Source organism: Heptranchias perlo, chromosome 5, assembly GCF_035084215.1.
Source record: "Heptranchias perlo isolate sHepPer1 chromosome 5, sHepPer1.hap1, whole genome shotgun sequence".
Lineage (NCBI taxonomy): Eukaryota > Metazoa > Chordata > Chondrichthyes > Hexanchiformes > Hexanchidae > Heptranchias > Heptranchias perlo.
This window is the reverse complement of record NC_090329.1, coordinates 14,794,783-14,808,827: the sequence shown is the minus strand read 5'-3', so window position 1 is coordinate 14,808,827 and position 14,045 is coordinate 14,794,783. Positions and strand designations below refer to the sequence as shown.

The window sequence follows — 14,045 nt, the reverse complement described above, 5'->3', positions numbered from 1 at the left end:
GGTTACAAATTAAGCTGAAAGCTGTGGGGATTCAGGGCAAGACTTGGGTGAAGGGTAGAAAACAACAGTTATTGGTTGAAGGGTAACGTCAGAGTGGGGAAAAGTACAAAGTTGGGGTGTCTCAGGGCTCAGTATTGGGATCACTGCTGTTTCCAATGTAGATCAATGACTTGGACTCAGATACTCAATGCCAATTGGTCAGATTTACAAATCGTACCAAACATGAAGGGGCAGTGGAATCGAGGGAAGCAGCCCAAAAATTACAGAATGAGTTAAACAAAAAATGGCTGCACAATGGCAGATGAAACTTAATGCAGGAAAATGTACAATATTACACATGGGAAAGAAAAATGGGCAAATACAAACTCCTCGAATGGTGTTGAAATAGCTAACAATTAAATTTAAAGGGACCTAGGAGTCTTAATAGACAATGCTCAATGCGTCCAACCATCGCAGAGAAGCAATCAACAAAGCCAAAAGAATGTTGAACAATATAGCCAAAACAGTAGAATACAAGTTAGAGGAAGTTGTGATCAAACTGTACAGTGCTCTGGTCAGACCACACCTTGAGTACTGTGTCTCGCTTTGGCCACCGGGTAACAATGGAGATATTAAAGCACTAGTGGCAGTGCAGGAAAGAGCCACAGAGCTGATCCCTAGTGTCAGGGGTCTGAATTATGAAGGAAGACTGGAGAAACCTGTACTTGTCAGCCTGGAAAGGAGGCATCGCAGAGGAGATCTTATTGCTCTTTAAACAGTAGCAAATTGTATGGTTAATCCAGAATACTACTTTAAAATAAATAGTGGGAGTAGGACAAGACAACACAGGCTCAAACTAGTAAAAAGCATCTTTAGGACTGACATTAGGAGACTCTTCTTTACACAGGGAGCGATCAATACTTAGAATGAAATTCCAGGTAGTGTGGTGGAGGCAAAAACCTGGAATCATTTAAGAAACAATAAGATATATCAATTAGAGGTGGGGGAGGAGGGGGAGGGTAAAAAGTGTTGTGTTCTTTTGGATGGATATATTAAGATGGGCCGAGTGGGCTTCCCTATTCACAAGTGTCTTGTGATCGTGTGAGACTTCTGCCTCAGACTCTTGGTCTAAACTGGTACTCCCACATCTCTGCCTTCATTTATTTTCTCTTAACAAACCAATCAGGGGTGTGGGGGGTGAAAAGAATCTTCCAGTTATCTCAAGGAAAGGAAAGGACTTGCATTTATATAGTGCCTTTCACAACCTCAGGATGTTCAAAAGCCGACACTTAAACAACTCAGCTAGGATACAAAAAAACTTGTCTAGATGATGCTTCTCTCACCTCCAGTTTCCATCTCTTTTTCCTAAATTTAATGTCCAAAATGTGAATCTGAAGGAAGTTAACGTAGTACTGTATTATGGTCAATTCCTCTCTTGTTCCTAAGCTCTAAATATGCTCCTCGACACATGCCATTCCTCCTCCCTACATCATTACTGTGTTGAAATCAAGATATATCACTTTCCTATTCCAACTCATTTTCCTCAGGATTTTCAAAACTACAGAATCTTCATTTCCCTCAGACTCTCCCTTCGATGTAAACCTACAAACATTTGCAGTCCAAGCTTGGCATCACCCAACTATAATTTGATTTATGCAATCTTCCCTTATGCTATTTTCAACTTAAGTGGTACCCTGCTTTAGGTGTCTTGACGCAAGTTTCTCCCTTAGACCTCGCACTATCCGCCTCATCATGAGTTGCCCAATTATTTCATTACCCAAGGGAAAGATTGAAAAGTTTTTCTTGAATTCCTAAAGGAGATTTTGCCATCTCAGTCAGCATCTTCACCTAGCTGTATCAACTGAAACTTTTCAGCCGTCAGCAAATTCCAACATTCACCCACTTTGCATGTTAATTGACAATGAGGTGTTTACAAAGGCCTCCACTTGCATCCTTACATTCTCTTTCAATGTATATAGCATTTGGTTGTACCATGAATATTTATTCTTACTAAAAGGAAACTATACATGCTGACAGCATATACTTCAAGTTAGTGATTCCTTTGCCACAAGGTCAATACTTCCATCTCAGCAAGGCCTAACTTCAAGTTATCATGATGTGGAGATGCCAGTGATGGACTGGGGTTGACAATTGTAAACAATTTTACAACACCAAGTTATAGTCCAACAATTTTATTTGAAATTCACAAGCTTTCGGAGGCTTCCTCCTTCCTCAGGTGAATGTTGTGGAAATCACAACATTCACCTGAGGAAGGAGGAAGCCTCCGAAAGCTTGTGAATTTCAAATAAAATTGTTGAACTTCAAGTTATCAGGCATTGACAGGCGACTAATGTGATTATGTTTTATAATGTTTATTGATCACTACTGTAACTGTGAAAACTGAACAGAACTAGGGGGCATGGCAAGAACAAGAGGGAAGATGCATTGACAGTTTAAATGGAACAGAGTACCCAAGGAGACAGATAATATGGAAAAATTTATAGATCTATTGATTAGATATTTGAGGGAGTTGGGGATAGGGGATATTTATTTTTGGCTCAGGTAAGGTCGAGTACAGACTTTTTCAGTCATGTACTTTCCTAACTTTCTATGTTTGTATTCACTAGATCTCTCCACTGAACCAAGCTCCCTTTTGAGGTTGACTGCTTGTGCAAGCTAAAACTATTTACCTCTAACTAGATCACTCCTTCTTACTTGCCCCACCATATTTTGCTCTTCATCCTTGGTTTTGCCAGTCATGCTACACAGCATCTATCATGTCAGAAAATCTTGCATTACCTGCTCGGTCATGAATAGCCATGTTAGTAGTCAATTTTCCTCTAGACTAATTGATCCATCTTGAGATTAGATTGTTGGAACTCATGCTTTCTCTACGTTATGTTACTTCCACTACTGCTACATTGATTTCACAATAGCTTATTTGAAGCCACTCCAAGTTTATTTTCAACTTCATTTAAAAACAAAAAGTAATCTGGCTACTTTGGAAAGTAGTACCACAGGCATTTGTACAGTAAAGATATTTAGTGGCAAGGGTAAATAACCTTACAGCAGGAAAGCAACATTAAGAGTTTAAATCCCCACAGCTTTCTGCTCTTAAATCATAAAAGATGTAAACAATCATGATATTACACAAACATGGTTGAATGTAAGCTGTTTTCCTCAATAGAGGGGTCTGAAATCTACTTCAAGATAATCTATAACCGCAACTCAGTGGGAATTGTTGTAATGCGAAAGATAATATGTTGCTTGGACTGTTCATCAGAATGGAAGATTTCCAAGTAGGTTTCTAGATCCCAGAAGTGATTATTCAGCTACTAGGAAACCAATGATGCTGTAATGAAGGTCAATTTTTAACCAAACAAAGGTATTCACTTTACTACTATCAGTCTGTGCACAAGCAGAAACAAGAATAGAACAAGACAGTTACCCCAGATAAAAGAAAAGCCAGCATGTTACACATACACTTCACAATCAAGGTTTATATAGGGTTATTTTTGCATTAAAAAATGTGAATTATCTAATAATGTGAATTAAACAACATGAAATTATGAGTAAACTGTATTCATTGATAGTCAAGGTTTAATGACATCAAAATAATGTTATCAGAGCACAACTGATTAGCTCGTAGGACAATTTTAACAGTCAACAGTTTTATAGATCAAATCATGACTGTAAGCTATGGTGTCCCTTTTCAATATTAACAAGTTGTGACGTACACATTTATTAAATGACCTCTCTGACTGAATCATCATTTGAAATAAACTTTTAGTAATCTTTTTCTCCCTAGCCATCTTCCTTGTCCCTTCACCAGGTAGCCCCAATATCAATGCTGTTCTTCTCGGTTAGGACCACGGAATGATATCATTACAGGTGCAATCAATGCCACTCTCCTCTGTCAACCTGTGGTTATGTATGCAGGAACGGACTGACTCTCCTGAACAGAGTTTTCCTTTTCCTAGAGGATGCTCAAGTGTGAACATTGTGTCATGATTCCAGTTCAGATCTCCGGATTACAAGTTAAGAGCTTGGCAGTGTAGGTTCAACTCAGGGCAAGACACATTCCAACTTAATTTACCACCCCTCCAGTCACAGTCTGGTATCAAATTCCATCTCACACAGACATCTCTTTCTCTATATATTTTTTACACATATACAAACACACGCACGCACAACATTCACTCAATTAGAAACACCAGCGCGGACATGGGCCGAACGGCCTCCTTCTGTGCTGTAAATTTTCTATGATTCTATGATTAGGAGTTGGGATGGGGAAAAAAAACTACTTTAAGCTTCAGTAACTCTGGCTACAATGAACCACCAGATTTCGAAAAACAGCAACTTAATATTCCAACTTTCCCAATCTCTGCATCTCTGCATTAAGGTGACAAGTCTCACTATACAGAGCATGCAAATTCTAGCATAAAATGTTCTGAAAATAATTTAAGCCTTCCAGGCCACTATGCATTTTCAAGTGGATTTTCTATTGATGCACTTGCATGCAGATAAATGTTTTGAGACAATCCATCAATTCTCCCAAGTGCTATCTACTCCCTTGTGGCCATTTTGATCAGGGGCAGGGGAAGGGAGAGGAGAATGCAGTCATGCGCCATTTTATTGAAAGTTTGAATCAGAATAAGAAAACATCTGGAGGGGCTTTGGCACAATTTAAGTATAATTTGAATTCCTCCCTCTGCTCCCCCCAAAAGAGCTGATTAAAAACAAAGAATTGTTGCATGTACCTGAAATTATTTAACAGCGGTGGCTTCTACTGCAACATGAATATTTTCATAACTTTCAGTCATTGTACGCTGCGCTACCTGACTAGATTTTATGCTCCTACTATCCTTCCACTCATCTATACAAATACTGGAGCAGGGAGAGAAACAGAACCGAGCACATCATCTGAGAAACACTTCAACTTAGATCTGTGAAAATGTATTTTTAAACACTCAAAATTAAGCTGATCCACAACCTCTAATATCTATAAGTGAGCACCTAACATCAACTGAATCACTGCACCCAACTACAGTACTTCTTGAAAAACAAAGGAGGTCTTCATTTTTCCCACCCCTCTTAATAATGTATTTTAATTTTTACATTACTTTGCCTCTAGCATAACCAAAGGATACATGCATGATGGTCAAAGTGGCTGGATACTTGTGGGTCTATTCTGACAAAATGCACTATTTGAGTACCATTCTGTTTAAATATCACATCATTCTAGAACCCATTTGTGAGAGAAGAGGCTGTGGTCAATTGACCATTAGAAGTTGCAACTCTGTCCACGTTATAATGCTGAGGCCCATGTTCAAAGGTCAATATATATTCTGCCTGCCTAGTGAATGCATCTTTTGTAAGAGCTATCCAAGTAAGCACAAAAGTGCCCTCAATAAGTTACCTGCAATACATATATGCGCCAGATCTAATATATGCACCTTAAAGGGTCGCAGGGCACAGCAAAACTTCAACCAGCAACTCCTCTCGGCAGTTTCCAGGTGTCTGTCCCTTCTTCTAAGTGTCCGCAGCTTCTCCTCCAGTTTCTGTAAATCTCTTCGGTCCCTTGATGACAGTGGGCGACCATCCGCACACTGTTGTAAAATTCAATGAGTATTACAGATCACAGTTCAGGTAACCTTTTTCTCTGATGCAAGCACATATTCAATCAAATCTACAACTTGGGGATCAGAAACAAAGTTTACATGATGGTGAAAACAATCATAATTCATTTTTAAGAGTTGGTTTTTAATACAATTTAATAATGTTTTATAAAAATATTCGTAAAAGTTAATTGGTTTTATGATTTGGCAAAATAATTTGGATAGTCTCCAGAAATGCTGGAAAATATTTAACGATTTTCTGTGTTGCCACAATGCACTTTGATCAGTTGGACATTTGAAAATTATACTGAGAAAAATTATCTACAAACAGGGTTAAAAATCCCTGGAATTCTAAAAATGTACAAATCATGGTCTACTGCATCATTACAACAAAGATGTAGTTGCCAGATTCATACCAGGCATATCCCTTTGAGAATAAAACTGACAAATGTATTATTACATTTCATAGGCACAATAACCATTACACTTTAGAACATTCCCTAGTTGCATAGCCATAAGTGTTTATATATTTGTCTTTAAAATGTTTACTTTGTGTCTGAATTATTCAATGGACTACATTATAAATTGAATTGCAGCGAGGAATGAAGGTTACAAAGCAGTAACAAATATTTATCCATAAATAAGAGGCTGCTTTCTAAATGATATTACCACAAGCTAGAGAATGGTATGTAGCCTAGAAATACCTATACAACAAAAAGGAAGAAAATGGGGTAGATGATGAGGGGTGGGAGGAGGCTGGAGTGGAGCACAAACACCGACATGGACCTGTTGGGCCGAATGACCTGTTTCTGTGCTGTAAATTCTATGTAAAAAATAAACAAAGACAAAACTTCAATTAAGCTTTTACCACCATTCCCCCAAAGTGAGTAATGTATAACAGTGTAGAATGCTACAAAATATTCCAAATGACTGATCAGTTTTTGGGTTCTAAAACAAGTTTCACAGATCAAGATTAAGCCAAAGCATGAGTTAGAAGTTTAGGGTCTTCCCAGAGAGATTCTCTTGCGTACAGCAGCGCCAGTGGTTCCAAAAAGTGGTAATGCCTCTGTGCAGCTTGGGGTGTTTTTCTATATTAAAAGTATTACATAAATGCAAGTTGTTGTCTGAGCTTATGTTTAGGGATGTGCTTGCACTACCCAATATCTAACGATAAGATAGCATAACCCAGGGATGTAACAGATGTATCCACTTATGATCCGAATTGGATATTCTCGTCTTTTGTACTTATGCTTTTTCAATCTCTTCAAACGCAGGCAGGGTAAATATCTTATAAGACGAGGTGAGAAACAAATCACTAAACAGCATTATTTCGCAGCGAGTGAACATTCAGAGCAACAGTTACGATCAGATTTATTTATAGTTCAAATGGTACATTTCATCTTCACATAATTTTTAAAAATTCATTATGCTTCCCCACATCCAGACACCGCACAGCACAATGGATGTGAGGAGCTTAATGATTGCCAAGACAAGATAAGGAATTGCTTTTTAAAAAAAAAATGATTGAGATGTGGGTGACTCTGACAAGGCAGTATTTATTGCCCATCCCTAGTTGCCCCAAGGGCACTAAGAGCCAACCACATAATGTGTGACTGGAGTCCCATGGCCAGCTGGTATTTTTCTGGTGCCAGCCTACAAATTACCAGATTTTTTTCAATTTAATTTCACAACTCGCCATGGTGGGTTTTGAACTCATGATCTCTGGGTTACTAGTCCAGTCTGATAACCAATAGACTACCCTGTCCCCATTATTATTTACAACCTATGAGGAAATTACATCAAAGCTTAACTCATTAGTACTTATAACTATCCAGCAGTGCTTTTTAGAAAACTTTGTGAATAATCTATGCTTTAAAATATTTTAAATTAACTAATCCTTTCTGTTGAAAAATGGTTGGACGATCCTGAAACGTGACCACGTATATGCTTAACGTCATTTTAATGTTTATAGCCAAACCTTGGATTTAATCTTCTCCACTTGCTGCTCCACTTCTTCAAGGTCTTCAGTATTCTGCAGACGTTCATAAACCACGCTCCTTGTACCTTTTATCAGGTTTAATGGCAATGCAGACATACCGTAAGCCTTGAAGAAAAAGTATACAGAATGAATACTCAAAACAGGAAAAAAAACAACAGAAAACACTTCATGAATAAATTTTATTTTAGTGCAACTTGAAAGGAGCTACCTATTCCAGAAAATTCATGTATGACTAGTGAGGTACAACATCCCACCTTCTTAGTGTAACTCTAAGGTTTATTTATCTAGAACAGCAAAGTTTGATTTGATATCCACTCTTTTGGTACACAGTAAAACATTATTCCACAGATTACTATTTTGGATTAAATTATGAAAACCACAAAAAATAATTCTCCATCGTCATGAATAATCACAATGAGAGAATTTCCCATTAAAAAAGCAGCAACTAAATTGGGTCTTCTTACAGTAAGCCATAATCATAAAGCAAAGGAAATAAGTAAGTTGCTGATTTTAGCAAGAGATCAAGGTTACTTCTTAAAAGACATTTTTTGATAGATTTTCATTACAGTTTGCAGATTCACGCATACACATCTTCACTACCACTAGGCTTGGAAAAAGCAACCATAAATACCATCTAGAATAGACAACTGACAGTTACAAGAAACCAGGGCACGGTCCATCTCACACAAACACCGTGCCAACGTACTCCGTGCAACATTAGGTACTCCTATCAGAACCAGAGGCCCCATCAGACTCATTTAACCTTCCTAACGATGCCCAGCAGGAGTTGAATATTTTAATTTTAAAATACGCATCTCTTCCTTTATTCTGGCAAGAAACTACTCATACATCACCATTCTGCTGATAATAAGATTAGTTTCAAATGTTTTCCTTGTCTAACTATCTAACTACAACAGTATTTTCTATATAGCTATTCTCCAAGAATTTAGGTAAGCTTCCCCCCCACTCAAACACCATCCAACCCACAATTGCTTAGAATTCCCTTAAATAAGGATCAAATTTTGCCTTAGCTTTTGCTATCCTATTTGGACAATAGAACAGCAGGTTTCTTTCTCTCTCCCCTTCACAATTCCATCTTCAGCATTTATTTGAAGGAGAATCAGAAAAAAACCAGCAAAAGCCACTGATAAAAGGACTCTTAGAAGTGCCTCTGTCCCTTCACTCATGAAGCTCCTTTTTATGCCAAAATACATGGGCAATCTGAGGACACAACAGAATCCTATCATAGATGGTGGGAAATAACGTGTACTCGCACTGACATACCAACTTAAATATTAAAATTAAGCTCTTGTACAAAATTCAGTTCTTAAGCCTAAATGCAAAATCATATTCCCACCCCGCAAGGACAGGATGAGGGTCGTACCTGAATTTCCTGGTCCCAGGCTAAATTGTGCCAATGGGAACAATCCCACTGGTCAGAAAATATATTCCAATCTTTCAGTTCAGTTCAGTTCAGATTTTTGTGACAATAGATAAAACTATGGGACAATTCTTGATTCAAATGAAAGTGGGAAGGACTTTAGGTGAAACGACTCCAATCAAAATGGTAAACTAAGTACAGCTGGTCTACAATAAGGGCTTACGGATCACTACGAGGTGAAACCAGTAACAAAACTCTGGTTTTCCGTGAAAGAACTTTAAACTCTCTCATTCAAAAAGAGCTTCAAATGATGGGTGCATTCATTTGTGATGAACTATAGGGAACTAACTGAGCAGAATTTCTAAGTAGCTTGCATAAATCAGAACACCAATAGTTTGAAATAGCTGCTATAGGATCCAAATAGAACTAGGTTTTAAGCCAATGTCTAGCAGATGCTAAAGATACTCTAAAATATGGGGGACATCACACGAGTTATAATTCATCAACTTAGATCATGTACAAACTTTTTTCCATTTTATGTTATAAGCTCTTAGTAGATGCCTTACATGAATCAATCAGGACACACACCAACCGGGGATGGGAGACCTTAGTGCTTAATCTTTCAATAATCAAGCCATCCAGTAGAGGCAGTGAAAGCTTGCTTCTGTACTTGTTGAGCTGATATTTGAAAACCATGTTTGTGATGCCAATAAAGGGTCACCAGTATCATTTTTGTTCTGCCTTCTCATATCTTTTGAAGTACACCTGGGATCAGGGGAAAATGAGCAAACACACAGAGTAACTTCCATTTCCAAGAAAAGGAAAGACCGTTCAGCCTCCAGACTGACACAGCCTGTCCTCAAAAAGGACAGATAATGTTAGGCAAACATGTCTATTTGCCACAGCATCTGACGATGCTCTGAACAGTCCCTGATGGATTCTCTACTCATGAGGATGAACTGTGAGGCAACCAAGTAGCTGCCATTACATTGTCCACTTAGTTAAATGATGAGCCATGAGAATAATCTCACGACCAGGATTGGATCTCAGCAACAAGATCTGGTCCTTCTCCCCCTATGATAGCATTGTATGGCAAGTCACATGCCAGAATGCCCTGCCACTATGGCCTGGAATCCCCATTACCCTTAACTCCAAATCAACTGATGTACCAGGTGGACTGCGTCATCACCCATTTGTCCTGAGCTTACGACTTCTACAGACGAATGCCCCATCTGCTACCATGGCCAACTATGGGGGAGGCAGTCACAAGAGGTCATACAGCAGTATATTGTTCTCCTGTAACCATCTAGGTGAGAGCCACAGACTTGTCTGATAGATCCTTACTGGGGAAGGGAACCACTGGCTGAGCATTTTAGTTGACAAGAGTCAAAGAAAAAGTTAGGTGTTTGGGAACTATAAAGAAAGAACTGGAATTTATATGGACACTGCCATATATGATCTAAAACAAAAATATGCTGGAATTGAGGATGCTTCTTCTAAAGAGGATCTAAAAATACTGTAAACCAATCTGAAGACAGTAAAGCATTTTTCCAGGGTGTCTGGAACAATGACCCAAAAGCATCAGTTCCTGCTTGGGATTTCTAATCGCAGTCTTTGGACTATATTGCATGTCTGCACCTATAGACTGCAAGCATCAGGCTTTGATGCGTGGAGGTAGTGCAACCAAAGCTGTGCTTCAACCATGAACAGACACTTGTGAAAACCCTGGCTGCCAAGGAGAGTACCGTATACAATTAACTTTGGACTTTGAAACTATGGAACCATGCATCCATTAAGTCTATGGCAGCTAACCAGTTTGTTGGGCACAGTGACTGGATAATCCATCTCGAGTTTCTTCTCCTTAGGAATCCATTTAGGAACCCAAGGTCCAGTAAGGCTGTCGGAACTATGGCAACTTTTGGAATTATCCTAGTCACTCCTCTCTGATCTCCGTTCAATGCAACGATAACATTTGGAAAGCAGGTACCCAAAACTGCACACAATATTCGATACACTGGGTCAAAATAATCACATTTAAATTTTAATCGAACCATCTCAAGACATATTTTAACACCTGATTAGCCTTGTTGAAAACTTCAGCCAATTGACAATCACATCTACATCCTTTCCTTCACCACTCTGCCAACAAACACCCATTCATCATTTTTTTTTGTTACAAATGTGCATTACTTTATATTTATAAACACAAATCTTCTGGTCATTCGAATAAGTTAGAGTCTGCAATATGTTTAAACAGATTGTATTATCCAGATGAAAATACTAAGGGTGCAGTTTACGGTTTGGGATCGGATGATCTACTTAAATATTATCATTAACCTCAATTAATCTGGGTGTCCCTGAAGCAGGTGCATAATAATGCAGAAAAGGCCTTCAAACAGGCTTATGTATTTCAGAGAATGGTGGAGCTCATACTGAACCTTATTAGTCTTCAGTAGACATTTGTCCAGTGTCCTGTCTAGTAAGATTATGGTCTGAAAGTCAATGCAGTTTATGAGTTATTTATTACCTGGTGTAAATACAAGCAATTAGATTTGGGAATGGGTAATATTGATTAAAAAGTATTCTCTCCCGTAAAAAACTGCAACATGCAGAGGTCTACCACAGCATACTCTTCCCTTTCCCTAACTTCTTGCTGCTCATCCCCACACTTTCGGGCCAATTCATCTCTAAGATTAACAACTGCCCATTTCTTAAGGGGATGCACACACAAAATCACTTCACTATCGGTGCAAGGATTTTGCTTTGTTTATATTCCAAAAATTCTATTCAGTACTATTGCCTTGTGGCCACATGGATTTATCCAGCTTTCAACAACTAGAGGCTGAATGGTTTTTGCCTGCTGTGTAATTTCCTCATTCCTCTTCTCCCCCAAAAATGGCATGTACCTCCAAACAGCAAATGTAAAGCAGAAACTTGAAGCTCCTGTCCCTCACCCCTACAGTGGTTAGCAGCAAGAGTCCCGAATGGACGTATGTGACTCTTACTACACTCTGAAAAATCTCCTCTTTCTCATAGATTGTGTAGAATCTAAAGTACTTGCGATTCGTAGAATTGCTACTGGATCATTTCCTAAATTGTAGCCCGTCCAGAAAGACATGTAGCTCTTCCCCCCACCACCCCCAGCAATCATTCTGTAACATTTTAAAAAACGGCCTCAAAAGTGAGGAGAAATTCAGGTTAGTTGGGGGTTGGGAAAGAAATCAGTTACGATACTGAGGTGATAGTTCAAGCTATTGAATTGCATCAAATGTTAGAAAAATAAGCAACATATTCTTCATTACAAATACATATTTGCTCAGATCAGAAAATCCAATAGAAAAAGTTAGTTTTTGAAAAGAAAGACCAAAAGTAAACCTATCAACTTTATCTGGTGTAATAGGAATGTTACAATTCTGGTTCACATCCTACTCTATTTGAGCTCACAGCAAAATGCCTATGATTAAAAATTTATACCTTTATGCGTGTTCTGAATTGGAGCAGTGTGCTCCAAGAATAATAATTACTCTTTCACCAAGTTATTTTGCAATGAGGTCTTGCAGGTTGCCCATCACATACTCCTGTCCTGTCTAACTGACAACAAAGCATCACCTGTCAGACTGCATCATTTAGGCTAAAGTTATATGATGAATTTATGATTATACAGTAGAAAGGAGTCAACAGCAAGACCATCAGCAATACAATGTCTCATTATTTTAAGAGGCACAAAGTAAGACAAAGTGCCAGAAATCTTAAGGGTCATTATCAGAAACTTTGAACCAAGTCTTTGATGATGATAACAACATAGGGGCAACTTCTCCCCACAGAATCCCATCTCACCACCACAACATGAAAAATGAATAGTTAAAGCAAGGGAGACGAACATCACAGCTGAGTTGCCAAATATACCAAGCTTCCTTTAAAGTTGGGACCAGCTTCTTTGAAGAACATCCTCAAATAAGCCAGACCTTTCACAGTAGGTATGTAAACATGTTAATTGGTTTTATTTGTCAAGAAGCTAGCACATGAACTGCCAGTATTTAGATAGGTTTTGAATCTTTTAGGATTTCACTTGCGTATCAAATAAGCTTAACCCTCAAATACCCCTTAGTGACCATTTGCATCTGCAAGTTTTGCATGCAAACAGCATTTCAATAACGGGAGGAAAATCCTCAAGTAATTAACATGTAATGGTTTCTGTCAGGGAGATTGTGGACCACCATTCCCACAAACCAATAGCTAAATGCTGGACAGTGTATATTTACTCTATCCTCTGGCTCCCCAGACAAACAAGATCCTTTCAGAGTGAAACAGCAGCATTTCATTTTAAATTCATAATTGGCCCAGCAAACAAATTCATATGCAGAGATATGATATAATACAGAAATGATATCGTGTGATGCAAGATGCAGCTCGGTTTCCATTACGGGGTCAGTGCTTGAAAACTACAGCTCCTGCAGATAGGAACTGAATGAACATTCTGTGCACCAAATAACGTTCAAAAACAGTTGTGAAATGAATAAGTGAATTTTAACTAAGTGTGAGTAGTCGACCTACCACATTTTAAAAAAAATCCCCGTAGCAAAATGGAGCTTGAGACAATATAATACTTTGTGTGCAAGTCAATGTCACACTCTGAAGGGTTGCTAAACTAGCGGCATTACATCACCCTCTACTGGCAAGAATTAACGGCAGACCAATTATAAGCTGACTAGAGATCCATGAAATTCTAAATTAAATTTAAAGTAATCGCATCACTTTCCTATGCAACAGTGTGAATCACAGAGACACTAGCCTCAAGACCTCTGTCACAGCTTGGTTATCTTTTTCTATCCCCATATACACTCCCCCTCCTCCCTCAATACACCTATTCACTCGCAGTTTTGGATGCACATACTGATAATGCTGAGGTTCACAATTCTTAAGCTCACTGAGATGTGCAATATTTAGAATGAGCTCTGCTGAGTGTCTGCCTTGTAGATTCTGTCCAAGGTCACTTTCTTAAATTGGCCCAGGTAGCAATCTTGCACACGCTCCACAAACTAATTACTCAAGTCATAATTTCATTGAA

The 14,045-nt window shown here is 38.5% G+C and overlaps 1 protein-coding gene across 1 annotated transcript in view; it reads right to left on the bottom strand.

The window, feature by feature from the left end:
* The window catches only part of lmbrd1 (LMBR1 domain containing 1), a 212,174-nt gene that overhangs the window by 66,487 nt on the left and 131,642 nt on the right, over nt 1-14,045 (bottom strand). Inside the window, exons 8-9 of the mRNA XM_067984036.1 lie at nt 7,576-7,701; nt 5,436-5,588 (exon numbers count right to left, since the gene is read on the bottom strand). Coding sequence (XP_067840137.1) covers nt 5,436-5,588; nt 7,576-7,701 — 279 coding nt within the window. The remainder of the gene's footprint in view (nt 1-5,435; nt 5,589-7,575; nt 7,702-14,045) is intronic.